Genomic DNA, 26,988 nt, shown 5'->3' on the forward strand with positions numbered 1-26,988 from the left:
TGGTGTATTTTGATGACCAGTGGGTGATTGTCGCCAGCACCCTGAAGAAATTCCAAATTCCTGCCCCAACCTAAAAGGGATGTACTGCATCAGCCAGATATATATCTGAGCTCAGACTTGTGGTTGCATAAAATTCACCTTGAACCATTTAAGCCAGGCACACCAGAATAGCAGAGCATATCAGGAGTTACTCACAGGTGTAGGCAGCCAGTCACCTGAAAAATGAAGTCCAGTTCAGACTCCCACCAAAAACGTGTCACACTATCTCATCAATCAGCACGACAATTTCATTTAATGTGCACACAAAATGCGACAAACAATATAATACATTTTAACAGGCGCAGAATACGACAAAAATTTTATTCACATCAGGCAACCCAAGCAAACCAAAAATAACAGTTACTAATGTGTTATGTATCAATAACACGTTAAAGCTTTAGCTCGCATGTTTAAGAAACAAAATGACCAACAGAATAAACCCATGCATGCCAGGGAACAAGTGCATCACAGACAAACGATGTTGGAGGCGATAAAGCAGCCCGAGGAGGTGAGCACCAAGACTACAGGACGGTCACAAAAGATTTGTCAACAATCTTTCTCATCAGCATCATCAAATTGGCCGGCAACAGCAAATGTCAAATCTGAAACTAAGTGCATTGGCTCGGCATGATATGTGGCCGGACAATATAATATATGGAGAATGTCTGAACGAAGATTATGCAAAGCTGCTTGGAACACATTATCAATGATATCGTCCACTGCAAAACACAAACCACAAAAAGAAAGTCAACTCATGAATGCCTGATTTAAAAAAAGGAAAATACAAGGAATCTTAGACACAAGGGAGGACATTTGGCCCATCATGCCGATGCCATATCCACAATCAACATTCCCACCTTGCACTGGTTAGCCCCACACTTAACAACAACAACAAAAAACCGGGAATACTGTAATCTGCTCCATCTGTCTGTCCGTCCGTCACGCTATCTCCTCCTAAACGGTTGTCCAGGAATTCACGAAACTTGGTAGTTATGATCACCAGATGACATGAACGTGCAAGAACAGTATCATTTTTAGCCAAACACCCTGGGGCAGGGGTCAAAAGGTGAAATATCAAAAAATGCAATGACAGGCACATTTCAAAACATTTTTAAAAGCAAACTTTGGATATGCAATCAACATTGGGAGACACGTGGAATATTTCACGATTTTGGGGATTTGACCCCAGATTCATGCCCCATTGGATGGGAATTTTGGGTAAGAGGGGTCAAAAGAGATTTTTTTTTTCTGTGCAAAATATGATATTGGGTCATTCCTGATGGAAAGTTTTGACATCTTTCAAGCTCGTATTAAGTGGGAAGCATGGGGATTTCCTATGGCACGCAATTGACCTTGCTTGAGCTTTTTTTTGCAAATACACCCATCTAAGGCTCAGGTTGAAGCTTCCAGATAAATCACATACAAGAAAAGGCATTAGTGTACTCAACAGACCAGTAATAGTCCAGGAGCAAGGACCTGAAAAAAATGAAATCGTTCAACACCCCCTACAGAAAAGGTTTGACTTGACAGAGTGGTAGAATAGACCCTATATAACACCTCCAGGTCGTATGTGGTTTCAAATTGTGGTATCATTAAAATTCTACAGGCCTTTATACATACCAAGGGTACTTACCAAGAGGGTCACTGTGGGCTAGCAAAATTTAGGGGAGGGGTAACGTAAACGTGAATATCTTTGTCGAGACTCAACCAATTTTCAATATTGAGGTATCATTGGCTTCGTATTATAATTATCTTTCAGAATATGTACAGAAATGTCGATATTCATTCAACTGTACAACCACAAGAAGTAAAAACCACAAACAAATCAAATATTATGAGCTTTTTATCCCCCGCCACGTGGCGGAAGGGGGATATTGTTTTATATTTTAGGCATCTTTTAGAGCAAACTAAGTTGTCAAGTCAAACTTTTCTGTAGTGGGTGTTGAACAATTGAATTTTTCACAGGTTCATGCTGCTGGACTAAAAAAATGCTGTGTTAGTCTATTTTTTATGAAATTTTTGTGGACTAGATAATTACAAAAATAAAGTTTAAAAATGTCATGTTAATAATGATGGTAAAAGAGGCTGTGGGTTAACATAGTTGCTTTTCTGTGTCATTCCAGATTGAACATCTGAAAGAATCCTACTAGCCACCTGAAGCAATGGCCAGTTCAGAGTCAGGCAGTAGTGCAACTTTTACCTGTAAAGAGACAGAAGTTGACTAACTTTCACAAGTGCATAATTTGTCAGATGGACTCAAACTAGACACTGAGGAAAGCCCGAGATACCTCCATACAGACACTTGTTGCAGCATTGGAACTCCGACAAGATGAAGTATACGAACGTTTAAAATCAGATTTTGACAGTTTGGCAACCGTGGATGTTAAATGGCACTCAAATTGCTACGAAAAATGGACAAGCAAAGAAAACCTGCATTACATGCAGAGGAGAAGATCTGCATTCTCACCGACACCAGCAGAAGAATCTAAGATTGGCACACAATCTGAAACAAGTTTGACGGAGACCTCCAGGGTATCCAGGTCCCAGTCAACGTCCACTGACTGGACTATGTGCCTCTTCTGCAAGAAGAAAGCACACAGAAGGGTAAAGGAGATGACCATGGTCAGAACTTTCCAAGCCTGTGAAACTATTGTGCAAGCAGCGACCGCAAAGGGTGATGAGGACATGTTACGGACTACTGGTGCTGTCAGTAACGATCTAGTGGCAGCAGAAGCGAGATACCACAGAGCTTGCCATGACTCATACATCAGCAAAGCTAATCTGCAGTACGCTGGCTTCCATGAAGGGAGACAAGAAACTTGTTGCGATACGGCATTCAAGCAATTGGCTGAAGATATCTCTGATGACCTGAATGGTGGGAAGGCATTTGATATGACAATTCGTCTGGACAGATACAATCATTTTCTGCGTGGACAGGGAGTGGCAGTCGACAGCTACACTACCCAACAAGAGCGTACTCATTGCTGAGTTAGAGAAGAAGGTAGATGTCCATCCAAAACTGCCACAAGTCACAACCAGCCAGATGTCTACGGCCCACATCGTCAATGCAATGGCGCTGGTACAGATGACAAAGTCCGCTGGTGCTGCAAACTTCGGTGAAATGGCATTCAAGTATGACAGCCTGGTTACTGCCCCTCTACGTCGGAATGGTTTTCAGCGGGTTGATGTTGTCTTCGACCGGTACTCCAGCCTCTCAATCAAAGCTGGGGAGCGAGAGAAACGAGGAACATCTGCAGCCGTAGAGGTGACAATCCAAGGGCCAGCTACTCCTATTCCAAAGCAGTGGATCAAATACATTGGAAATGTAGAAAACAAAGTCAACTTGTGTGCCTTCTTGGCAGACACATGGTGCCACATGGGGGTAGACACTCTGCTTGATGGTCAACACCTAGTCATCGGTGGTGGTTTCAAGAACCCGCAGAAGTCTGTGCTAGTCATCAGAGGGCACTGCAAAGAACTGGTTCCCCTCAAGTCAGATCATGAAGAGGCAGACACACGAATATTGCTACATGCAAAACATGCCTCTCATTATCACAACAGGGTTGTGATTCAATCACTTAACACAGATGTGGCTGTCCTCTGCACCACACACTAAGTGTCGGGAGCTGTGGTTTCGGACTGGAATCAAGGATAAAGCTAGGTATATTCCTATCCACAGCTTGGCACACAAACTAGGAACTGAGCTGTGTAATGCTTTACTCGGCTTCCACGCACTCACTGGGTGCGATTCAAACAGTGCACTCTCAGGACTCGGCAAGAAAAAGGGTTTCAATGTCTTACTTGACAGTAAAGAGCATCAGACCAGTCTGGGACAGCTTGGAGAAGAATCCAAGCTCAGCAACAGCACTTCAGAAGCATAGGAAGCCTTCATGTGGGCAATGTACTCAACAACCAAGGGGGCTGGGAGGAAAGTGAACAATGTGAGATACTGGCAGTTCTGTCAAAAGGGACAAACAAATGAAAATCTCCCCCCTACATTCGACAGCTTACAGCAACATATGAAGCGAGGAAATTACCAGGCCTATGTATGGAAGAGAGCATTGGAGCCGACACAGAGCCTTCCACCAGCAGGTGGACATGGCTGGAAAATTCAGGATGGGGCCCTGCAGCCTGTGCTCATGACCAAAGATCCAGCACCACGGGGTCTTCCGGAGCTGACTGTCTGTCACTGCAAGAAGTCTCTATGTCGCCGAGCCGACTGCACATGCAGAACCAACCACTTGCCATGCACAGAAGCATGTGCACGTATGGCCGAAGAAACTTGTGAAAATCCAAGAACAGTCTTTGAATCCAGTGGTGAAGAAGATGCTGACTAAAAGTTACAACAGATGACATCTTCATGATTCCATGGCGAATGTGATTCCTTGTTGCCAGACACAAATATTACAAACCGCTCTGACGAATGTGCTTCCGTGCAACCATGCACAACTATTATGATTCGCTCTCACTAATGTGCTTCTGTGTTGTCATGCACAGCTCCCAGTGTCGACCATGATAACTATTATCATCCACTATGATGAATGAGTAGCTTCCATGTTGCCAAAGACAACTATTATACTCGGCTTTCACTAATGTACTTCCGTGTTCCCAAAGACAACTGTTATGCTCGGCTCTGATGTATGTGCTTCCGTGTTACTATACACTAGTAAAAGACGAACGCTAAAAATAACAGTTGCAGTTTTCTTTATGCGTGCCTCTGTATGTATATGAATTTCTGCAGAACAATACTTTCTTAAGCGTTTGATTTCCAAAATGTATACATACCAGTAGTAATTGAGAAACACCGTTCACCTTCATATGAGAACACAATTTAAAATGTCAGAAAGTTTGAATTAGTGTGATATTTTAGCTTTGGTGATGCCAAGGCAAAGGCCATTTTCAAATAACTGTACATACTCTGGTAGAGAATTATAATAGGAAGCCAATGATACCTCAATATTGAAAATTGGTTGAGTCTATACAAAGATATTCACGTTTACGTTACCCCTCCCCCTAAATTTTGCTAGCCCACAGTGACCCTCTTGGTAAGTACCCTTGGTATGTATAAAGGCCTGTAGAATTTTAATGATACCACAATTTGAAACCACATACTACCTGGAGGTGTTCTATAGGGTCTATTCTACCACCCTGTCAAGTCAAACCTTTTCTGTAGGGGGTGTTGAACGAATTTCCTTATTTGGCCTCATGAGAAATGGCTGCTGGACTATAAGCTCACTTCCAATTATAAACAAATTCATGGAATCCATCATTGCTGTTATCATCAAGTTTTTCCTGTTTTCAAACAGCATGGCCCCTGACCATCTGTTTGGATTCTGTCCTGGTCACTCAATTCTTGATATGTTTCTGCTCCTCTCTCAGTAATGTTTGGAGGCCCTGAATTAAAAAAAAAAATTCCAGATTCAAGATTCAAGATTCAGGGATAGAATTTCCATGATGAATAGGTGGACAATCCAACAGTGTTCTCTTATTGTTTAACTTTTCTTCAAGAATTAGTGCTCCATCATCGCAGCTCAAAGAGCATACCGTTGAGAACCTCATGTTAATGCTTTTAGGAAGATGGAACGGTAACTGATATACCACGATCAGTTAGACCACGGTCGAGAAGAACACAAGGAAACATTGAGCGTGCATGCAATAGTGTTTTGAGAAGCCCTCAAAAACAATAATAATAATAATAATAATAATAATAATAATAATTATAATAAATAAAAATCGACCAAGAGACAGACGTTCATTGGAACTTGGAAATGCTGAAACCTCTTTAAGACACATTTTATGAAAATAATTGCAGTGCTATTCATCCAGAGTACAGCTTGTGCAAGAAATCCTTCCAACTGATTTTGAAACTCGCATGTCGTTTGACAAAACGGCTGGAACTTGTTACTGAAGATGAAGGTCTAATTTCTCACTTGATAATGAGTGATGAAGCTCATTTTCATTTGAATGGTTTCATGAACAAACACAACTGTTGGGTGTGGACTTCAGAAAATCCATGGATTAACACCAGCATGCACTGCACCCTCAATGTGTTTCTGTGTGGTGTGGAAGTATGGCAAACAGAATACTTTTTTGAGGATGAAGAAGGTGAAACTAACAGTGAATGGTAAAAGATACCGTGACATGATCCAGCACTTCCTTCGACCATTGTTGCAGGAAATTAATTAACGGAAATTGTGGTTTCAACAATATGGAGCCACCTGTCATACAGTAAGAGCGACAAGGGCAATGTCGCATTAACTTTTCTCAAACAGAGTAATTTATCGTAATGGAGAAATAAACTGGCCTCTGCGATCCCCAGATTAGTCAGCAGCAGATTACTTTTTGTGGGGTTACTTAAAGGAGAGAGCATACATCAACAAGCCACACACAGAGAATTTGAAAGATAACATGTTGTTGTTGTTGTTCTTTCGGCTGCTCCCGTTAGGGGTCGCCACAGCAGATCATCTGTTATTATCCGCATACTGATTTGGCACAGGTTTTACGCCGGATGCCCTTCCTGACGCAACCCTGGTCGCCTCTTACGACACAGGGATAACGATTGGGTTTCGCCATGATTCAGGGCTGCCCTACACCCTCTCATAGCGTGGCCCAGCGCAGAGCGCCTGTCCTCAAGCGATCCTCCAACCCAAGCCTCTGAGTAGCCGGATTACAGGCGCACGCCACTACGCCCGGTAGAATTTGAAAGATAACATAAAGACAGAAATTAATGCTATAATACGTGAAGCTTTGACCTCAATTGAGAGTGTTATCCTGAGAGCGTGCCAGTGCATGGCATCTCTCGTGGTGGATACCAAGCAGACATTTTTCCATACTTATTGGTTGCAATAAATTTTGTTTTTGATGTATGTTTTTGTAGTAAAATTAATTGTTTGTCATTAATACTTTAGAAAATAAAACAATGTGAAACCTCTAAACTTCTTTTGGCAGACTCTGAACATGGGATTGAATCTGGGTTCCCGGCATCATTATCCGTGACTGCAGACATTCAGGGCCTTCCAGAAATGACCTGGAAATTTTTAGTGGCTCGGCTCAAAATCGTGACAAAGCATCCATCAACACGGAGCACCACGTTGGTTCTCCACTGAAATGGCATCAACTGTGCTTATTCTCAGGCTCTGGGCTGCTCACGGTGCATTTCACAATTGTACCTTACATATCCATCTCATAAAAGAGACATTACAATGTAGCATAACACCCATAACTATGTCATACAGTACAAATAATTTGTGCTTGCAATCCCCTTTTTGAAAATTCATCATTAATTATTTAATTAATGCAGAGCAAATGAAGCCTTCCTCGTCGTTACCAAAATGTTTTTTCGTATCTCCGCTTCAAAAACATTGTTACCCTCGGATCGGATTTCCTGTCTTTCTACACTGACTTGCTTCGAAGCAGCACAAAAGAGATGTTCATGGTGTACAGTCCAACAATAAAAACCAAGTTTAGTGTTATATTTACTGTAAGGATGGGCTTCAGCAATCTCCTGGTCCCAATCTTCAACTGGTATATCAGGGTGCTCTCCCAAGGGCTGTGTATCCAGGATATCTGGGTTGTCATAATCGGGCACATCGTTATTTTGCCCTAAAACATTATTGAGCTGTTGGTGGTGAAAAAAACAGGGAAGCAAAAAACAACAACTGGTTTCTCAATGACAAAGAATGCTAATTGTATAAAAATGAATTTGCCCTGATTTTAATTACTAGTGCTGATTGTGACAGTCAGCTTGTGCTAGACTTCATTTCTACTTTGCAGTGTCATAATAGTGCAGAAAATGGATTGCATGTGGTCAATTGACCTCACGTACTAGCAAACGATGCCAAATATGTATTTTATTTACCACAAACACAGAGAACATAATAATCATATCATAGTAAAAACAAGTCAGAAAAAAACACATTTTAAAACTAGAATGGCACTCGGTAGAGCGCATACCTCCACCAAGCTGAACAGTTTACGTTTTGTATCCGACCGACAGGCCGGACCTCCCAAAATCCAATCGGCTTGTTCTTGTCACTGACCCAACTAATCACCTCGTCACGTACCAAATTTCCAGCCAAGTTTAAAGCCTTTGTGGAAATTACCCACCCCAGATATTTTTTAATGTAGATGAAACGGGGCTCTATTGGAAGACAATTCCATCCTGAATGTTCATTTCCAAGGAAAAGCAGCCTGCCTCTGGCTTCAAGGTAGCAAAACATCATCAGACATAGCTCCTTGGTGACAATGTCACATGAGACTTGAAGTTAAAGCCCCATCTCACATACCTGTGTGTCTACGGACCGAATATTGAATGTGTGCGTCAGTGGGCAAAATGCTATCTCCAAGACACCTCATTGATAAATGTACAAAATTTACAATTTTTATAACTAATCTATACTAATAAAAGACAATGTGTGTGTATATATATATATATATATATATATATATATATATATATATATATATATATATATATATATATATATATATATATATATATATATATATATATATATATATATATGTGTCTGTGTCTCCTCCATAACTCCAAAACTATAACACCAAGCAGCCTGAAACTTTGCAAACATACTAAGAAAATTCCTAAGAAGGGCAGGAGTAAAAATTGGATGTCTGGGTTAATTAAAACACCCCTTTTGAAGATAATTAATGGCCTTATTTAATTATATCCTTCATCAAGCGATCCTTGGAAACCTCACTGTCTGGGTTGTCAAGGCGTTTACTGGGTAACCTTGCTGGGGTCTGAAGCCACCATGTTTTTGGCCTGCTCAACCTTATCTTGACTTGGAACAGGGCACAACGATTTCTTAACGATAAAGTTGTTGTTTTCACTTGCCTCACTAATGTGTGTTTGTTTCAGCATGTGTTTTGGTTGTTGGTTATCATCTCCATATGCGGGCTTCAGAAGGTGTGTGTGTGTGTGTGTGTGTGTGTGTGTGTGTGTGTGTATGTGTATGTGTGTGTGTGTGTGTGTGTGTGTGTGTGTGTGTGTGTGTGTGTGTGTGTGTGTGTGTGTGTGTGTGTGTGTGTTGTTGGTTGTTATCTCCATATACAGGTTTCGGAAGGTGCAACGGATCCCTCCCAGGTCTCGAAGTCTCCACCGCCCCACGTGTTTGTGTGTGTGTGTGTGTGGTTGGTATCTCCATACATGTGTTCCTGCAAGTTGTTGTTGCCTATCTCCACATATGGGTGGGTTTCAGGAGGTGAAACAGAGACCTGCTAGGTCTCAAAGTGTGTGTTTGTGCATGTCATTGATTGGTATCTACATATGTGGGTTTCAGAGTGTGGAATGGAGTCCTCGAAGTGTGGGCTCAAAGTATCCACCTTCATTTCGGTAAGGGATCACGATTCATGGACCAAGATGTGAAGTTTTCCGTTTTTAAAGTTTTGTGCTGAGGGCTCTCTTCAGGATCGTTACTGGACCCCGGTCAGCTTCCAACTGTCGTTTGTGTCGTGATATTCCCAGGGATGGTTTTTAATATCTCTGTGAGGTTCTTTGTCATCACTGGAACAACTTTGGCATTCTTCAGCTTCCAGGATCTTTTCACTTCATGCTTGAGGTTTGGTATTTGGGCATTTTCTTGATTTCTGCATCGTTAGTCCAAAATCACCGGTATTAACACCTCTATTAGCATTGCCCTCTTTTCTTTATTTGCACCTAAGTATGATATCTGGTCGCATTGCTTTGTTTTCGATGTTCGAGCTCGATGGGATCATAAGGTCGTACGTGAGTTGTACTTCAATGTTTTCAGTGATTGTTTTTGGTTAATTTTCCCACAAATTTTCTGGAACTGGAATATCAAAGTTTTTGCAGATGTGCCAGCAGATTACTTTACAAACTCTGTTGTGTTGTTGTGTGTACAGCTGTTCTGCCAAGTTATTATTATTATTATTATTATTATTATTATTATTTTTTTCATGTTTGGTCATTAAGCGTCACATATCATTCTGTTTGCTGAGCCCACCTCCACCCCTCACCTGTATTTTTTTTTTGCTCCTCTCTTCCACCTTTTTCTCTCACTTTGTCCCCTCCTCGCCCCCCCCTTTTCTCATAAAATGCAGCACTCTCCTCCCACGCCTCTGTCGCTCTCTGCCTGTGTGTGTCACACACACACACACACACACACACACCTCCCACAGTGAATATCAACTTTTGGTGAGGTGTTGCTCTCACCACTTCCCCCATAAATCCCCTTCCTTCATCCACTCTGCCTCCCCTCCCCCCTCTCACCCTACACCTGCTCTCTCTCTCCTCCCCTCCCAAACCCCACTTTATTGACCCGTCAGCGAAGCGACAGGTTGTATTTGCAAGTTACTAATATTTATTCATTTAATCGTGTGCATTCATGATTTACGGTTATTACAGTTAATATCGATCAGCGGTTCCCAACCTTTTCCTTTATGCGGATCACTACATTGTCATTGAAAGCTTTTGCGGACCACGGTGTAAAAAATAAATCCGGACGTTTCGTGCTACTGATATCGTCCAGAAGCAGTCCTGAATACCACCCTTGTACAACACCCAATTGATCCTTAATTTAAATTGAATCACTGCAAATCTGGAGGTTCTTGGAAGTATTATGACAAGTGTTTTGTGGTTTTTTTTTTTGTTTGTTTTTTTGTATACCTTGGTCGAGGCTCGTATGAGAGCTAACACACAACTCACAGCAAGGAGGCATGAGACAAGAGGGGCGGGAGTGGAAGGGACAAAACAGTGGGGAACAGACACATTAGGTGAACTGTGGAAGGGAGAGGGATGGGGATGGGACGGGGAACATGGCGAAGAGAAGATGGACATTACAGGGACTTTCAGGAAGGAAAGTAGGAGAAATGAAGGAAGTGGGCTTGGGTGGATTATCGGGGGTAGAAAAGATCGAGGATTTGGATGGGGGAAGATAAGAGGTGGTGGTGAACAGCTGTTTTGAAAGCCTGGAGGGAAGAATGGGAAAGAACAGAGTGAGGAAGTTTATTCCAAAGGCGGGAAAAAAGAGGAATGAAAGAGTGAAGATGAGCAGTGATTCGTGATTTTGGTAGTTTTACCAGAAGGGGGTTGTTGGCGGACCTTGAGCGCCCTGTGGAAATGTGGTGGGGACAAATCGCAGAGAGAGCAGGGGGGCAAGGCTGGAGAGGAGTCGGTAGAAGACAGAAAGACCACCGACCAACCTGCGGTGATTGAGTGAGAGGCCCAAAGACTCAGCTTCATTGCGGGAGATGCCGATGATCTTAAATGCCCTGGTTTCGACAGCGTGAAGCCGAGAAAGGTGGGAGGCAGGAGCACCAGCCCAGAGGGGAGAGCAGTACTCCATCAGGCTACGGATAAAAGCTTTGTAAGTGGTCAGGAGCTCAAGAGGGCCGAGGAAGGACTTAGCACGACGGAGGATTCCCAGTCGGCAACTGGCTTTTGAGGCGAGGTTGGAAATGTGACTTTCCCAGGAAAGGTCATGGCAGATAGTGAGACCTAGAAGCTTGAAAGAAAAGACTTCTTCCAGAGGATTGTTGAGAAAGTGGATGGGGGGGTTTTGTAAACGGTCCTTTCGAAGAGACATAGTGAGAGTGTGAGATTTGTCTGGATTGAAAGACATGTTCCACGTGTTGGACCAGTTTGTGATTTTATCCAGATCTGCAGTGAGTGAAGAAGCTGCTGCTTGCCGGTCTGAGGGATGACAGATGGTACGGCAGAGGGTGGAGTCGTCGGCAAAGAGAAATAGAGGATTTTCCAGAGAGTCCGAGAGATCATTGATGAAAACCAGAAAAAGAACAGGGCCCAGAACGCTACCTTGAGGAACTCCAGCCTGCACAGGAAGAGGGGATGAAAGAACTCCATTTAGGGCCACACGTTGACTGCGACAGGAGAGGAAGTCTGCGAGCCATGAGTGGAGATGGCCTTGAATACCATGGGAAGAGAGTTTGGTGAGTAGGGCAGGGTGCCAGACTGTGTCAAAAGCACGTGATATGTCCAGGGATACGGCTCGGATTTCCTGTCTGGCATTGAGGACCTCCATCCATTGATGGGAGAGCAGAAGCAGCATATCCAGGGTAGAGTGACCTGGTCTGAAACCAAATTGATGATTGGAAATCAAGCCATTGGAGAAGAGGAAGGATTTCGTATCTGAGGCGATGATGGATTCCATCACCTTGCTGATGATTGGGAGAAGGCTGATTGGTCTGTAGTTATAGGGATCTGTTTTTGCACCTTTTTTATGCAGGGCAGTGATGTTAGCAGATTTCCAAGCAGATGGCAGATGAACTTGAGCAAATGAGAGGGTGAATAGAACAGAGAGAGGGTGAGCAAGAGCAGAAGAGCAGGCTTTGAGGACACGTGGGCTGATGCCATCTGGACCGGTTGCAGAATCTGACTCGAGGTTTGAAAGCAAGCTCTCCACCTTGTCAGGAGAAAAGGATACAGAGTCCAGGGACAGTTGGGTGCGACTGGGTAAAGTGGGTAGAGTTAGTGATGGGTTTAGGACACAAGATTTAGCTGCAAACACCGAGTTTAGACATTCAGCTTTATCACGTGTGGAATCAGCAGTGCGGCCATTTGAGCTAAGGGAGGGGATGGAGGGGGAACATACACCAGAAACAGATTTGATTAAACGCCACCAGGATTTTGAGGAGGGAGAGAGGTTTGAGAGTTCAGACTTGAGATGAGAAAGATGTTGTTTTCTGGCTCTCCTGAGGGTAGATACACACTTGTTCCGAGCTTTGTGGAAGGAACTGAGATTGTCCTCAGTTGGGTTTGCTTTCCATGAGGCAAAGGCAAGTTGTTTCAGGACAACTGCCTCGCCACAAGCTTCAGTAAACCAAGGGCGGGAGGAAGGGTAAGACAACTGAACACGAGAGGGGATAAATCTGTGCATGAGGGAGAGCAAGTTTCTTTGAAAGAATTCCCAGGATGAGTTGATGTTTGAGAAAGTAGTGATAGGAGACCAGTCTGTAAGTTTGATGGCTGCTCGGAGACCCTGCCAGTCGGCTTGAGTGAAATGCCAGACTCGACGGCGGTGAGGTGGTTCTCTGATAACAGCCAGAGAGATGTCCACTTTAACAAGGACGTGGTCAGAAGAACCAATTGGAGCGAAGGAAGAGCAGCAGATATTGTCAGGGAAATTTGTCAAAATCAGATCCAGAAGAGATGGAGTACCATTGGTTGAGATCCGGGTCGGGAAGTTGACCGATTGAGTCAGTCCCAATGAGTCGCAGAAAGCTTTTGCTGAGGTGCCATGGCAGGTGAGAGAGGTACCCACACCTAGCCAACTGGCGTGATGACAATTGAAGTCACCACATAAGAGGAAGAGAGAGTTTGGATGAGAAGATAGAAGATGGTCCATGTTTTCGGATAGTGAGGTGTAGATGGAGTCATCACTGTTCGGTGGACGGTACAGTACACATATAAACATGAGGTGGGAGTGGAGGGGAAGCCGAAGCCAGAGGTATTCCTGGGGGTGTGGGGGAGTGAGAGCAGTGCATGGAGAGTGAGGAATAGAGTCTTTGATGAAGAGAGCAACACCTCCACCAGGACGAGGCTCAGGTCTGTCATACCATAAGAGGGAGTAACCAGGGAGAGATACTTGGGAGTCAGACACGTCTTGGGAGAGGAAAGTTTCTGTCAGGCAGATAATGTCTGGTTTGTCAGTGGCAACCTGTATGGAAAGATCTGAAAGGTTTGAGCGAAGGCCCCGGATATTTGAGGACCACACTTTTAATGAAGAGGAAGGGGAGGAGGCTTTGGGTGCAGGAGGTGGAGGGGGATGGGGAGGGTAGGACAAGGGACGAGGGGGGCAGGTAAGGAGGGTTGCTGAAGGAGTGTGGGGTATTGCAGAACAGCGAGGGGAGGGGGCCGAATGAGGAGGAGAAAAGGCTCTGTGGTGCTGGGGGAGAGGGGGGACAAGAGAGGGGGAAGAAGGCAGTTGAGGATTTGAGGAGGTGGAGTGAAGAGATGGAGGTGAGAGGGCAGTGGAGGGAGGCAGGTTGGTGGATGAGAGGGGGGCAACTTTGAGAAGGAAGAGTGAGGGGGATGAAAGGTGGGAGAAAGGTGAGGGGGGATTTTTGAGAGAGGTGAGAGGGAGGCTTGGAGGGAGAAGAGTGGGATGGTTGCTTTGAGAGTGAGAGTGAGGGGTGAGGGGGGTGAGTTGGCACTGAATTTGGAAAAAAAGAATGGTTGATGGAAAGCGAGCATCCATGGCAAACTGTGGTTTTTAAATTTTTTAGGTCAGAGATGCGATTTAACACAATTCTTGATGGGTGCAATGAAGGCGAATTCAGAGCATGGAGAGAAGAAGCGCTGTAATAGTTGGATTTTTTAGGCAAGGAATGAAGGAGAGGTCGAAATGAGAGCAGTCTGTTAAAATAGCAGAAGAGTAGTGCATTGTGAAACAGTAAAGAGTACCACATGTGTGAGAGAGGAAGATGAAGCATTATAAGATCGTTTTTGTAGTTAAAAATAATGTATGAGAGAGTTCAACAGATTAGGTCATGGAAGTGTAAAAAAAAAAAAATCGAGGAAGAAGACGAGGAGGAAGTTAAGAGGAAGAAGAAGAAGCAGAATCGGGAGAAGGTGAGCGTGTTGTTGTTTTAGGTTTTTTTTTTTTCTTTTTGAGATAAGAAAGAGATTAGTTGGGAGAATGGGGGATGTTTGGAAAGCGGGGAGGATCAAAATTGAAGGTAATGGGGAGGATAGAAAATGAAGGTAATGGGGAGAAAAAAAAAAAAAAAAAAAAAAAAAAAAACGATCGACCACCGAGTGGAACCGGTAGGCCTCAAGCCTACGCCTAGGCCTCAAGCACAGGTAAGAACGTCGACAAAAATACTCACAAAATAGCACGATTTTTGAAACAAAACCGAACTAGCAACACACAGTAACATGTAGGTGAGAAAATTAAACAGTTAAAACGGGACAAATAACAACCGGAAACTTAGCTTTGAGAACGTCAGCAGGGAGCCCCAAAGGAGACCTCTCGCTGCTCAAAACCGGAACTGGTGTTCTCGTCTTCAAGTATATAATTCAATTTAAATAAAATAAAGATTGTAAAAGTCATAGAAATAAATTAATTCCAGTTTTACCACCATTTTCTGAAGTGTCCATTGCACCACCCTATCGAACACATAACATTAGTTATTTATGCCTGTCGTATGTGTCCATTATGACGTGCTTAAACAGTAAGTTTCCTGTTTGGAATGATTTTCAATTTTATTTGACTGCCAGACAGGTAGAAAGAGTAAAAACATTATCTCACTCCCCCTGCACATGCACGATTAGGACATTCTGAGTCAAGGTACGGTCAAACCAAAGACTTGTCTTCATATTCATGTACTGATTTGTGTTCAAAATGTAACATTCAATTTAAATAAGTTATTCCTCGATCATAAACTGGCAAGACAGACGGACAAATCTGACCAATTGCTTAACCCCACTTTTTGCTTCATGTGCATGAGGTAACAAGAATGCAACATCGAATGTGATTATATTATTACTGCACTTTTTTTTCCCTGCAGACCACACGTTGGGAACCACTGATGTAGATCATTCATATGTGCCCGCAGGTAGCGCATCTCCGCTGGAAATATTGTTGCGAATCTGGAAGCCTTGTGCACACAGACATTCAGGTTCCTATAGCTCAGTTATATCGAAAGTAAATGTAGATAGATAGCTCCCTTGTCCCATGTCTAGTGGGTGATTAAATGTACATGCGCTGCGAAGTTATTTTGATAGTCAGGGTTTCCTTTTATTTTTACAACACCAACGAAAATCCTCTGCTCCCGGCATTCTCCGCGCGCACGCTTGGGCTCTCCAAGTCATGGAATGCAACATGTCCCACCCACCGATTCGCTTGGCGGCGCGCCGAGTAGGGGAAAGGTCAGGCCCCACCCACGGCGAACGGGCCACGCCTGAGTGAGCCGCGCCCCAGAGGTATAAAAATAGGGTTGGGCATACAACCATACTTTTTTTGAAAGGAGTGTTTTTATGGCCAAATTTCACGCTGAACATTAATCCGTTGAACTTTTTGACATAGGATGATGTCTTAGGTTGGTAAAATGCAAAAATTCAAAATGACTGCTAAATTTACCCATTTTCAGGCAAAAATTTGATAATTATGGCTCACTAGGGCATGTGATATGTCATTTCTTATGTTTTCAGGGTCGCTGAAATCGAATATCAGGTCAAAACAGTGACACATGATGGCTGTATGGATTTATCACGAAACATGGGTATTTTCGATGGAAAATACCCACTTTTCAATTTCAGAACGAATTTTGAATTGATTAATCAACTATATCCTTTGTTTTTGATGTTGTACATTTTTCGTGTCGTTACACTACTGGTACTTGAGGAGTGTAAGAAGCATGGAGGTCCAGTGACTCCTATTTCCCTTGACTCTCGAGAGACTTAATGAATCACAACTACTCAAGGAAATAGGCTACCTTAGATCGACAGTGGCGCCTGATATACGCCAAAAGCGTAGAGTGAAATGTACCAATGGAACAAAAACTTTCACGTTTGAGAAGTTCAGTGTAGACGAACTGAAAATATCTATCAGAAATGCTGTCAAACCATAGGACAATGTTTCTGTCGATGTCGATATATTGCTGAAAAAAGTGCTTTGAATGTTGAGGAGACGTTGATGTGATGATTAAAGTAGTAGTTTACAGAAATTTGTGATATCTTAATTTGATTCTTTGAAATTATGGTCACGCTCACATTTTTGTGCTGATTTTATCACAATATGCATCCTGGGGCAGTCTGGTTGACCTGTACAAGTTTAAAAGTATGATTATCGATATCAGCGACCCTGAAAACATAAGAAATGACATATTACATGCCCTAGTAAGCCATAATTATCATTTTTTACCTGAGAAGTGGGTAAATTTGGTGGCCATTTTGATTTTTTGCATTTTACCAACCTAAGACATGATCCTAGGTCAAAAATTTCAACGGATTCGTGATCAGCATGAAAAATGGCCATAAAAAAACCACTCCTTTCAACGGGACAACAGAGAAAAAGTCAATGTGTGCCCAACCCTAATAAAAAGGGAACTGAGAGCACAGAAAGTGGTTCGTGGTTGTTTGGTTGAATCTACTCGAGCAGGTTGTGAAGGATCGGCGCCTCGTCTCCACCAGCGCGTGTTCTGGAGCACGTGAGGATCCGCCGGAGTTCGGGAGGCTGATCGCGGCTCGCCGGTGTCTGGATTCGGCTCGCCTCTCGCTGGTGCCTGGTTCGATTCAGTTCGAAGACCACACGAGGTGGACAGGTCCGAGGCAGGTTCTGGTCTTCAGCTCGCCTCTCCATCCGAGCTGGAGGCCTCAATAAAGACCACTTTGGGTCCATTTCTTTTGGGTGTGTGTGTGTGTGAGTGTGTGAGTGTGTGAGTGTGTGAGTGTGTGAGTGTGTGAGTGTGTGAGTGTGTGAGTGTGTGAGTGTGTGAGTGTGTGAGTGTGTGAGTGTGTGAGTGTGTGAGTGTGTGAGTGTGTGAGTGTGTGAGTGGGTATGTGAGGCTGTGTGTGAGAGTGTGAGTGTGTGTGTGAGTGTGTGTGTGTGTGTGTGAGTGTGTGAGTGTGTGAGTGTGTGAGTGTGTGAGTGTGTGAGTGTGTGAGTGTGTGTGCTTGTGGCGCCTGTATAGTAAGTAGAAATGGTATAAGTGCCTTGCTGTACATACGTGCCTTTTATTGTTCGGATAACTCTGCTTCTTATGTGCCCCCCTGCTCCATTATAAATAAATCCATGTGTTAAATGTATCGGTTCGTTTTTGTCGTTCTTTTATTGGTCTGACGCGGTGCATGTTGGAGAATTAGTCAGGCTATTGCCGCTGTAAAGGGACATTTGGACCGATGAAAGCTCGGTGACCATCTGCTCGGGTCGCACACGGTTTGAGTACGCTAGAGTCTCGTTCCGTACGAGCATCGTCGAGGGTGAATTTTCCCGGTAGTTTGGACGACGTGGGTATTTAGGTAAATTGAAATTGGCAATCGACCCTACTCCACGTGGTCGATCTTTTGGCGAACTTCAGTCCGATAAGGGACCCGTCGGCTCCGGAGTTATCCGGGGTGACGACCTATAAATTCCGGGTGATCGGTGGAGCCGACCCTACTGCTCCATCTAGCAGTCGTGCTCGTCGCCGATAACCGGCCCCACAACAATATCGCGTCTGGTCATACGTGAATGATCACATGTATCCTCATTAACACAATGCTTTATGAGCCCTTTTCTGCACGAAATTGCTTTTGCACGAATCTCTCAGGAACTTATCCTTCACGGAAACCAGGGTTTACTGCATCTCATACAAGCCCCCTTCCCCAGTTCCCCTTAATATCCTGTCCCTTCCGTCTCCACCCAACAATTCTGCTTCCGTGCTGTCCTTCACTTTTGGAGTCATCTATTTATTTTATATGCCAAAATGGTAGAATTTTAATTTACCCTCTCTCCTTTCTCTGCTCCTTCCCTTATATTCCATCCCCATGCTCCTATATACAACCAATCTTCCATCCCTTCTCTCCCAAACTTCTCTCCTCACCTCCTTCCCTTCTCCTGTCACTCTACATTATCTTTTTTTCCCCCTCAATTTATTCCCGACCTATACTGAACCTACACAAGGCAGAGATACCTCAATTCCTGTCCTCTTCCCTTCTGTTCCTTGTCTCATTGTTGGGATTTCCAATTTCCTCCCTACCCTGTGAATGTGTAATAAAAAGATGTCTTATAAAGGGGTCACATGATCACATCTATTTACATAAGGAGGTACTGCACGATTTGCTTGAACAATAGTACACATACGGTATATGGAAAGGTGAATTTAGAATGAATGTTCTTTTCAATAACCAGTACGACCCCTTGTGAACCTTAATGAAAGCATCAGCAAACTGTTCTGAGCCCCTTTCCTTTGTAAATTACACAATTTGTTGTGCCTTACAATCCACAAGGCCTTGCAATCCACAAGAGACTATGACAGACGATGAGTTTTACAGGAAAGGGAAAGGAAAAGGGAAAGAGAGAGGTTTACAGCAGAGTTTCTCACTCTGCGCATGCGTAAATGGTGTTCAACAGGTTGTCCATCCATCCATTGGGACCCTACTCTGTGCAGAGCGTTGGTGCTGCCTAAGCAGTCTCCTTGGCTATTGGGCACAATCCTGGACGGGTCGCCACTCCGACACAGTAGACCAGCATGCTGGCACTCATTTTGCCGACCTCAGTAGGATGACAAGCCGAGTTAACCCCACCTGGTATTAATTCAACAGCTGAGCGGAATTTGAACTCAGGAACCTAGGATCCCAACCCCACCACCCTAACTTTGAAGCCAACACCAAGCATCAATCAACAGGTTGTAGTGTACAGAATTCTGAAGCGACGCCATCACGTTAGCATGACAATTGCTTGACTTGTTTTAAACAAAATAACCTGGAAGCACGCTCGCACTTTGCGTGTTGAAGCATCGCTAAGGCCTAGGTCACATTTTCTCTACGGCGAGGATACGGCAGCCGTACGCCCTCTGAATTGACAGAAACGTGTGGCGGCCGCAGAGAAACTGAGGTGGCCTCAGGGAGGCCCTACGCCATTTGGCTATATTTTACAGGCCGTAGGGGCGCCATGGAATTATAGCATGGAGTTATAACTTTTTTTTCATTTCTACGTTCGCCGTAGCAATTCGACAAGCCAAGCTATGATGTAGATGTGTTCCACGTCGACCGTACGTACGGCGTACGGTGGGTTTGCGTTATTCGTGCGGTTGCTGTAAGCTCTTCTCAATGAAAAATGAATTTTCCCAACCCCCCAAAAATTACGACGGCCGCACTATTTCCACGGTTGCCGTACGGTGGCCTTGCGACCTGTGTGACTACCTGCGGGCAACGCAGGGTCGACGCACGGTTCACCTACGCCCGCCGTGCACCTACGTACGGCCTCCGTGGCAGTCTGCGTCGACCGTGCGTCCACCGTGCGCTACCGCTAGAGATCGGAGTATAGGTGTTTGCCTATACAGTGGTGCCCCCAGAATCCCAATTTAATTCGTTCCAGGAGGCTGTTCGGATTGCAAAAAGTTCGGATTCCAAAAATATTTTTCCAATAAGAAATAATGAAGTGAATTAATCCCTTCGTGGACCCAAAGAAAACCCACTTTCAAGACACTTTAAACTGAAATTCCCCATGTTTAAGGTAAAATAAGATGAGTCAATGACCTTCGGTGGCGGTGTATTGTATGTAAACTGGTACAATCACCACATCCAAAGGTTCACACAGGCTCGAGCTCCGTCCTGGGTTCCGATCGCTCTCGCACTCTGCGAGAGCACTGCCCCCAGGGCAGCTCATCAAACATGATGCCCGTAGAACCACAATCACTTTCATCAAACGCATCGGGTTGACGTAATCATGGATATTCCAAATTACAACTGGTTTTGCAGTGAAATTCAATCCTTGCCTGACGGTCCGTCACACCACGTGATAGGATTGCTTTTTTGTTATTAATTAAAACACAAGATGATTAAAAAAACAAACATCACAAATGAAGGTGAAAACACGAGGTAAGGCCTGTCACATTTGGTTCGGCGGCCGGAGGGTCTACAAAATGTACGGGCACTAGCAATTATAAAGCGGCCGCAGTATTTCCACGGTCACACAATGTAGCAGTCATATATGTTTTTATTTTTCGAGGAGCCGCAAGGCGTATTTATAGATTGTGGAGACCGAAAACGTGGGGGTGCCGTACGGTCTTTGATTTGATGTCACACGGTGACCTTAGGGCGTTCCTGCGGCGGCCATAGAATTTTAAAGGCAGACGCAAGGCGACCGCAGGGGGGCCCTAAGCCGAACGTGCGGCCAGACGGACGGTAACGAATGGGTTAAATTTTTTTTTTTTTTTACCAGTTTTTTTTTTCTTTTTTTCGGCTTGTCGAATTTCTACGGTGAACGTAGAAATGAAAAAAGTTATAACTCCACGTTATAATTCCACGGCGACCTTACAACCTGTAAAATATAGCCATACGGCGTAGGGCCACCCTGAGGCCACCTCAGTTTCTCTGCGGCCGCCGCACGTTTCTGTCAATTCAGAGGGCGTACGGCCGCCGTATCCTCGCCGTAGAGCAAATGTGACCGAGGCCTAAAGTATCGATCGACACACGAGAGATGCTTTCACGAGGACTTCCACCGACGAACTGAATGAACAAAGCGCAAAGATGCGGCTCGAACAGGTGGGGGAGACACGTGAACAAACATGAACGCTACGTTGTGTTCGGTTTTTTAAAAAATGCATTAGGTTTTTAGGGCAAAATTTTCTCGAAAAAATTGTTTGGATTCCAATTTGTTCAAACAATGGGGCGTTCGGATTCTGGGGGCACCACGGTATATTATAGTTATCGTATATTCTTTTATATATACTGGTATATTTTTATTTCAGTAAAAAAGGAACTGGTATATAAACCCACTCGTTACCGTCCGTCTGGCCGCACATTCGCCTTAGGGCCCCCCTGCGGTCCCGCTGCGGTTGCCTTGCGGGCACCTTGCGTCTGCCTTGAAAATTCTATGGCCTCCGCAGCGACGCCCTAAGGTCACCGTGCGACATCAAATCAAAGACCGTACGGTACCCCCACGTTTTCGGTCTCCACGATTTCTAAATATGCCGTGCGGCTCCCTGAAAAATAAAAACATATGTGACTGCTACATTGTGTGACCGTGGAAATACTGCAGCCGCCGTATAATTGCTAGTGGCCACAGATTTTGGAGACCCCACGGCCGCCGTGGCAAATGTGAGCTAGGCCTAAATATGGCTGCCGTGTCGATGACCTCACGAACGACTTACTTTTGCGACAAACCAAAATCTCTGCAAAGAGTAGAGAATCATTTAAAATCGGATCATGTGAAAAACCTTTCATATTTTCCAGGAGAACTTAGCAGAGTTTTCCATGTCAGATTTTCTGCTTTGGCGAGCCGTGTTGGGAAAAAGAGGAGACTTCAGCGTTCATTATAAAGATTAATAATCTCACATCGGCTTCTTTGATAGCAAATTATATTCAGTATTTTCTTCATTATTTAATAGTTACACGCTTACAAAACAGCATGTGAAGTGTAATTTTTTTTTTTATTCCTGATAAAAGTAATGACTCCTCACATTTACAGGTATGTTTGCCAAGAGATTTTTAATTACATGCACCAAAGATAACTTAGTGGAAATTCAAGATACTGCACATCATTTAATTTGATTTCATTATTAATCTTGTTGTCATATCGAGAGCCATAATTGGAGACCTTCCCATGTGATTTTCACTGTGCATATCCACATGTACTTTGCTAAAGGGTCATATGTTAACTTATTTTTACGAAGTTCATTTAGCCAGAAATGTCAGTGACGTGAACTGTGAATTGAATTTGTGAGCACGTCTCCTCCGATGATTTTGTGTATCAAATGCTAGTTACAGTCATGAAAGCGACCATGAAATTTAGTGCAATTGAATACACACCTCCTGACAAGTCCATTGATTTGTGATTTGATGTTCCATACTTGACAGAGCGTTGGTGCTGCTTGCAGTTTCTTGGCAACCGTTATACTGGGTGGTTTCCCATTGCCTTCCCAGCGTTGTTTGTCCATTTTCTACCCTCTTAGATGCTGAGCATCAAGCAATGAAGCAGCACGTACCATTTCTAAAGTCTTTGGGATTACTCGGACGGGGTTTAAACAACGGACCTCCCAAACTCAGAGTGGAAGAATTACGACAACTACATACATGTGACCTGGTGCGTGGTTGATTGTCTGTCTGCATGACGAGGTAGGAATGAAATTAAAGAAAAATGATGCATATAATTTCTTAACGTAGAGTGGCCAGAGGGATTACCTTGGCCTTATATGCCGAATGAAATGGTGAGCACACAACTTTTGCGACGTCAACTTTTCGCACTGATCTGAAAGAATAAAAGCGAAAAATCCCATTATTTGTTCAATCTGTCGTTGCTCAACACTTGGTTCCTTCAGAAAATGGTAAAATCTGCAGGTATGACTCTCCGATTGCTCATTACAATCTGGAACAAAACACCGTACCATCTTCACAAAGCTATGACAGCCATATTATATGATAATGCAGAACCATGGCATGCATCGTCATGCCAACATGACGTTACGCTTTGGAACCCCATTGTGGTTGTATTATTTTTTTAAGCAGCTTAATTTTTTTTGTTATGGTCCAGGTGCATTACCCAAGAGACAATGTCACTTCCTTCTGTTGGAATCATTGTAATTGCATCAGTCATTACTGTGCCAGGCTGGATGACATTTCTCAACAATATGGTGATTTTGCAATCTCTCGATTTGGTACTTTAGCAATGTGTTTTGGCATGTTTTTACCTCTGCCACCAAAGGTGGATGGAGATTTTGTTTTTACCCCTGTCTATGAGCAGGATATCTTGTGGATATCACATCCGATTCATAAAAAAATAAGCAATGGTTTTAAAACCAGCCACAAGGGCAAAGAAAAATGTGATTGCTTGGACAGAGGTGATGAGCTCAGATCAGGTAAGATCAGGTATGGGAGAGAGGGAAGTACAACAATAGTCGAGAACAAGGACATCAGGAGATCTGTGGAGGAAAGAGGGATTGTGGGAGGGGGGGGGGTTGCATGGTCAGGGCAGGTGTGGGAGCATGCGCTGGAGCAGCGCGTCGCTGCATCCACTTTCACTGGTGCCCCGTCAGGGAACTCCATCTGGCCATCCCTCATTCAGATGCCTGGCCCATCCCCATCTGCTTGAGATGCTGATGAACCTGCTGCAACTATGAGGCACGTGATCGGCCCATTGGCCTCCTCCACTCATGAGGCTTCCTCGCTGAGAGAATCTGGCGAGCAGGATCAGCGTCAGGAAAACGAGCCACATGTCCATACAGCCGCAGCTGATGCTCACGGACTATGCAGATAACAAATATCATTTGAGTCTCTCTCAACAACCGCTCGTTGGACACAAAGTCCGACCAGCGATAGCCAAGGATTCTCCGAAGAGACCTGGAACCAAAGGAATTAAGTCTCCATCTCAGATCCCTGGTCAGAGTCCAACCCTCACATCCATGGAGCATGACTGGAAGCACCAAGAACCTGAAGACTCAGACTTTCGTCTTCCTGCACAAGTAACGACAGCACCACACCCCATGATCCAGTGAATCCATGATTACCCAGGCCTGACCCAGACGTCGATTGACCTCTCGCTCACAGCCAGCAGAGACATTGATCTCTGGCTCACAACATGCAAAGGTCGGAATATCACTACCAAGGAAAGTGAATCTCTCCGTGACCTCAACATCCTCACCACAAATGGGTACAGACAAGATAGCAGCATCCAAGATGTCATTGAAAGGCTGGATCTATATTTTGACCCAGGAAACCCATAATCCCAGTGTCTCCGACTCTACATTCAGCACCTCGAGGGCCCCCCTCAAAGGATATCCAATCTCCGCAAAGATGACTGCATCATCTGCGAAATCAAGGTCAGAGATCTTGACATTCCTAAACGAAACACCGCAGCTTGATCTCTCCGACATCCTCCTCAGAATCCAATCCATAGTGTTGAAAAGTGTGGGGGCCAGTGCATACCCCTGAAGAACTACAGCAACAACTGGAAGAAGTCAGAGATGGTATCACCACATCTCACGGCACTCTCAACACCAGAGTATAGTTCAGACATCAGATTGATCAGTTTTGTGGCACCAAACGAAGACCAAGAATCCTCCAGAGGGCATCCCGATTCAATGAATCAAATGCTTTGCAAAGATGAACAAAGGTTGGAAGCGGTGCCTGCCGAAACTCTCGTCTGCGTTCAGTGAGGACCCGAAGGGCAAGGATACGGTCAATCGTTTAACTCTGGTGTAAAGCCAGACTGCTCTGGGTGCTGGTGCTCAAGCAGATGGTGGTGAACCCTATCAAGAATCATCTGATCAGAGAACTTGCCCAATACCGAGAGCAGCGTCACCCCTCTGTGGTTGTTGCAGTCCTAGCGATCACCCTTCCCTTTCCAGAGAGGGACAACAAGGCCTTCTTCCAGTCAGTTGCGATGATGCCTGTGTTCCAGGCAAGGCACAGAACTGCATGCAACAACATGAGTACAGCATTTCCACCAGCCTTGAGAAGTTCAGTATGGATGCCACAGATCCCAGGAGATTTACCCCATTTCAACTAGTTAACCACAGCCTGTGTTTCCTCAAATGAAGGTGGATCACAGTTGATTGGAGGGTCAGCAATTAGGACAGTAACAACCCTGACATCCAACTCAAAAGGTGGTGGATCAGCCTGGTACAGCCGCTCAATGTAACCGGCCCAGTGGGCCTTCACTTTGGACTCCTCTGTCAAGAGCCCACCACCCTCTGCTGTAAATGCAGTACACTGAGGGATGGGTATCACCACAACGCAATGCGCTGAGGGATAAAAGTTGGAGGAACGCAATGCGCAAATTCCCCTGTAAAGAGGATGAAAATCACTTGACCACAGATGATGCTCAAACCCTCACAGATTCCTCGCACACAAGCCTCCTTGTCCACCTTCACAACACCGCATATGTTCGGCATCAGATACAGTTTTATGCCTCAACTCCCTGAACAGCTCAGCTCTGCCATTAAGCCTGGCCCTGCGACTCTGGTCAATGGTATCCAGTGTCCCTTGAGAGACAAAATTCTTCTTCGTCCTCTGATGCGTTCCAAGACTTCCACCGACAACATCAAAGATGGTGGTCTTGAAGGCACTCCACAACTCTTCAGGATTCCCCACAGCACCCAGACCCCCCCAATGCCCACTCAGCCTGCTCGCAAACTCCTCGGCTACCCTCTCATCCTTGGACTTGCCAACATCCAGCCTAGGAAGGGATGGCAGCATTTCCCCGGATTTATGCTGCAACTTCAGAGTTAATACAACAAGCCAGTGGTCAGTATTTAGGAACTGAGCACTCCGGTAGACCCTGCAGTTCTGGATCATCCTCCAGCGACCATCAATGAGCAAATGTTGAATCTCCTTTGCCACACCGCCAACGTTGGAATACCAAGTCCAGCAATGAGCCTGCGTGCAATGACATCATGAACTAGCCACCCTTAAACCATAGCTTCTTGCAAAGTCAAGGAACTTGGTGCTATTCTGGTTTACAGTTGCAGACCCATGGGGACCAACACATGTCTCATAACCATCCCTATCAGTTGCAGTCGATGCATGAAATTCCCCATGACTGGAAGAGTATCTCGCCTGGGGCACTGATCAACCACAGACTCGAGCGTGGCACAAAATGCGTCCTTCACAGTGAGATCACTCACCTTAGTCAGAATATATACAGAGACCAGAGAAACAATACCCAAGGAGTGACGAATCCTTTGTCTCATAATACGCTTATTGACCGGTGTTACCTCGATTATCATTGGAGTCAGCTTATTGGACACAGCCACAGCAACTCATTGGGCATGGTAACCATCAGAGCGACCAGACCAAGAGTAGGTGTAGCCAACCTCCATGATCTCGCCACTATCCTGTCTCCGAACCTCAGAGAGTGCTGCAATACCAATGTTCAAATGCTTCAGCTCAGATGATAACAGAGATAGGAGATCATCCTCTCTTAAGGATTCTAGGCACCCACCTGAAGGGACTGCCTCAGGTTTACCCCAGGAGACTGCCGTCTGGTGGACAACACCTCAGCACCACCCCAACATACACTACTGCAATCTGACATGGGAAGGTTACTCTGTGGTTTTCCTCTTATCATCAGTGTGGGGGTCCCAAAGGCTTTGCCACAATCCCGTCATTCGGTGAGCTGCCCTGCGGAGGGTAGCTGCACAGTAGGTACTCCCACCGAGCGGGTTTTCAATTTTCTTTGCGTTTTTCTTGTGTTTTGCGGAGTGAAGGTTTTTATGGTGGTCAAAGTGCAAATCCTGCCACCAACCTCCTAAAAAAGTAGCCCAACTGCAGGAGGATGTCTGCAGACACAGTTGGGCACTAGATATGGA

The 26,988-nt window shown here is 44.6% G+C and overlaps 1 protein-coding gene across 4 annotated transcripts in view; it reads right to left on the minus strand.

Moving 5' to 3' along the window:
• Positions 1–341: 341 nt before the first annotated feature.
• The window catches only part of LOC147016790 (uncharacterized), a 50,385-nt gene continuing 23,738 nt past the window's right edge, over positions 342–26,988 (minus strand). For 3 of the 4 annotated variants that reach the window (XM_085845798.1, XM_085845799.1, XM_085845800.1), the window contains exons 4-5: positions 7,519–7,657; positions 615–1,086 (exon numbers count right to left, since the gene is read on the minus strand). In XM_085845798.1, the coding sequence (XP_085701924.1) occupies positions 884–1,086; positions 7,519–7,657 (342 nt within the window). In that variant the 3' untranslated portion in view covers positions 615–883. Of the gene's footprint in view, positions 1,087–7,518; positions 7,658–26,988 lie in introns of all 4 variants that reach the window. The other variant, XM_085845801.1, reaches the window with a different exon arrangement.

Source organism: Eptatretus burgeri, chromosome 11 (assembly GCF_056783735.1).
Source record: "Eptatretus burgeri isolate ZD-2024b chromosome 11, Ebu_testis_v1, whole genome shotgun sequence".
In the NCBI taxonomy this organism is placed as follows: domain Eukaryota; kingdom Metazoa; phylum Chordata; class Myxini; order Myxiniformes; family Myxinidae; genus Eptatretus; species Eptatretus burgeri.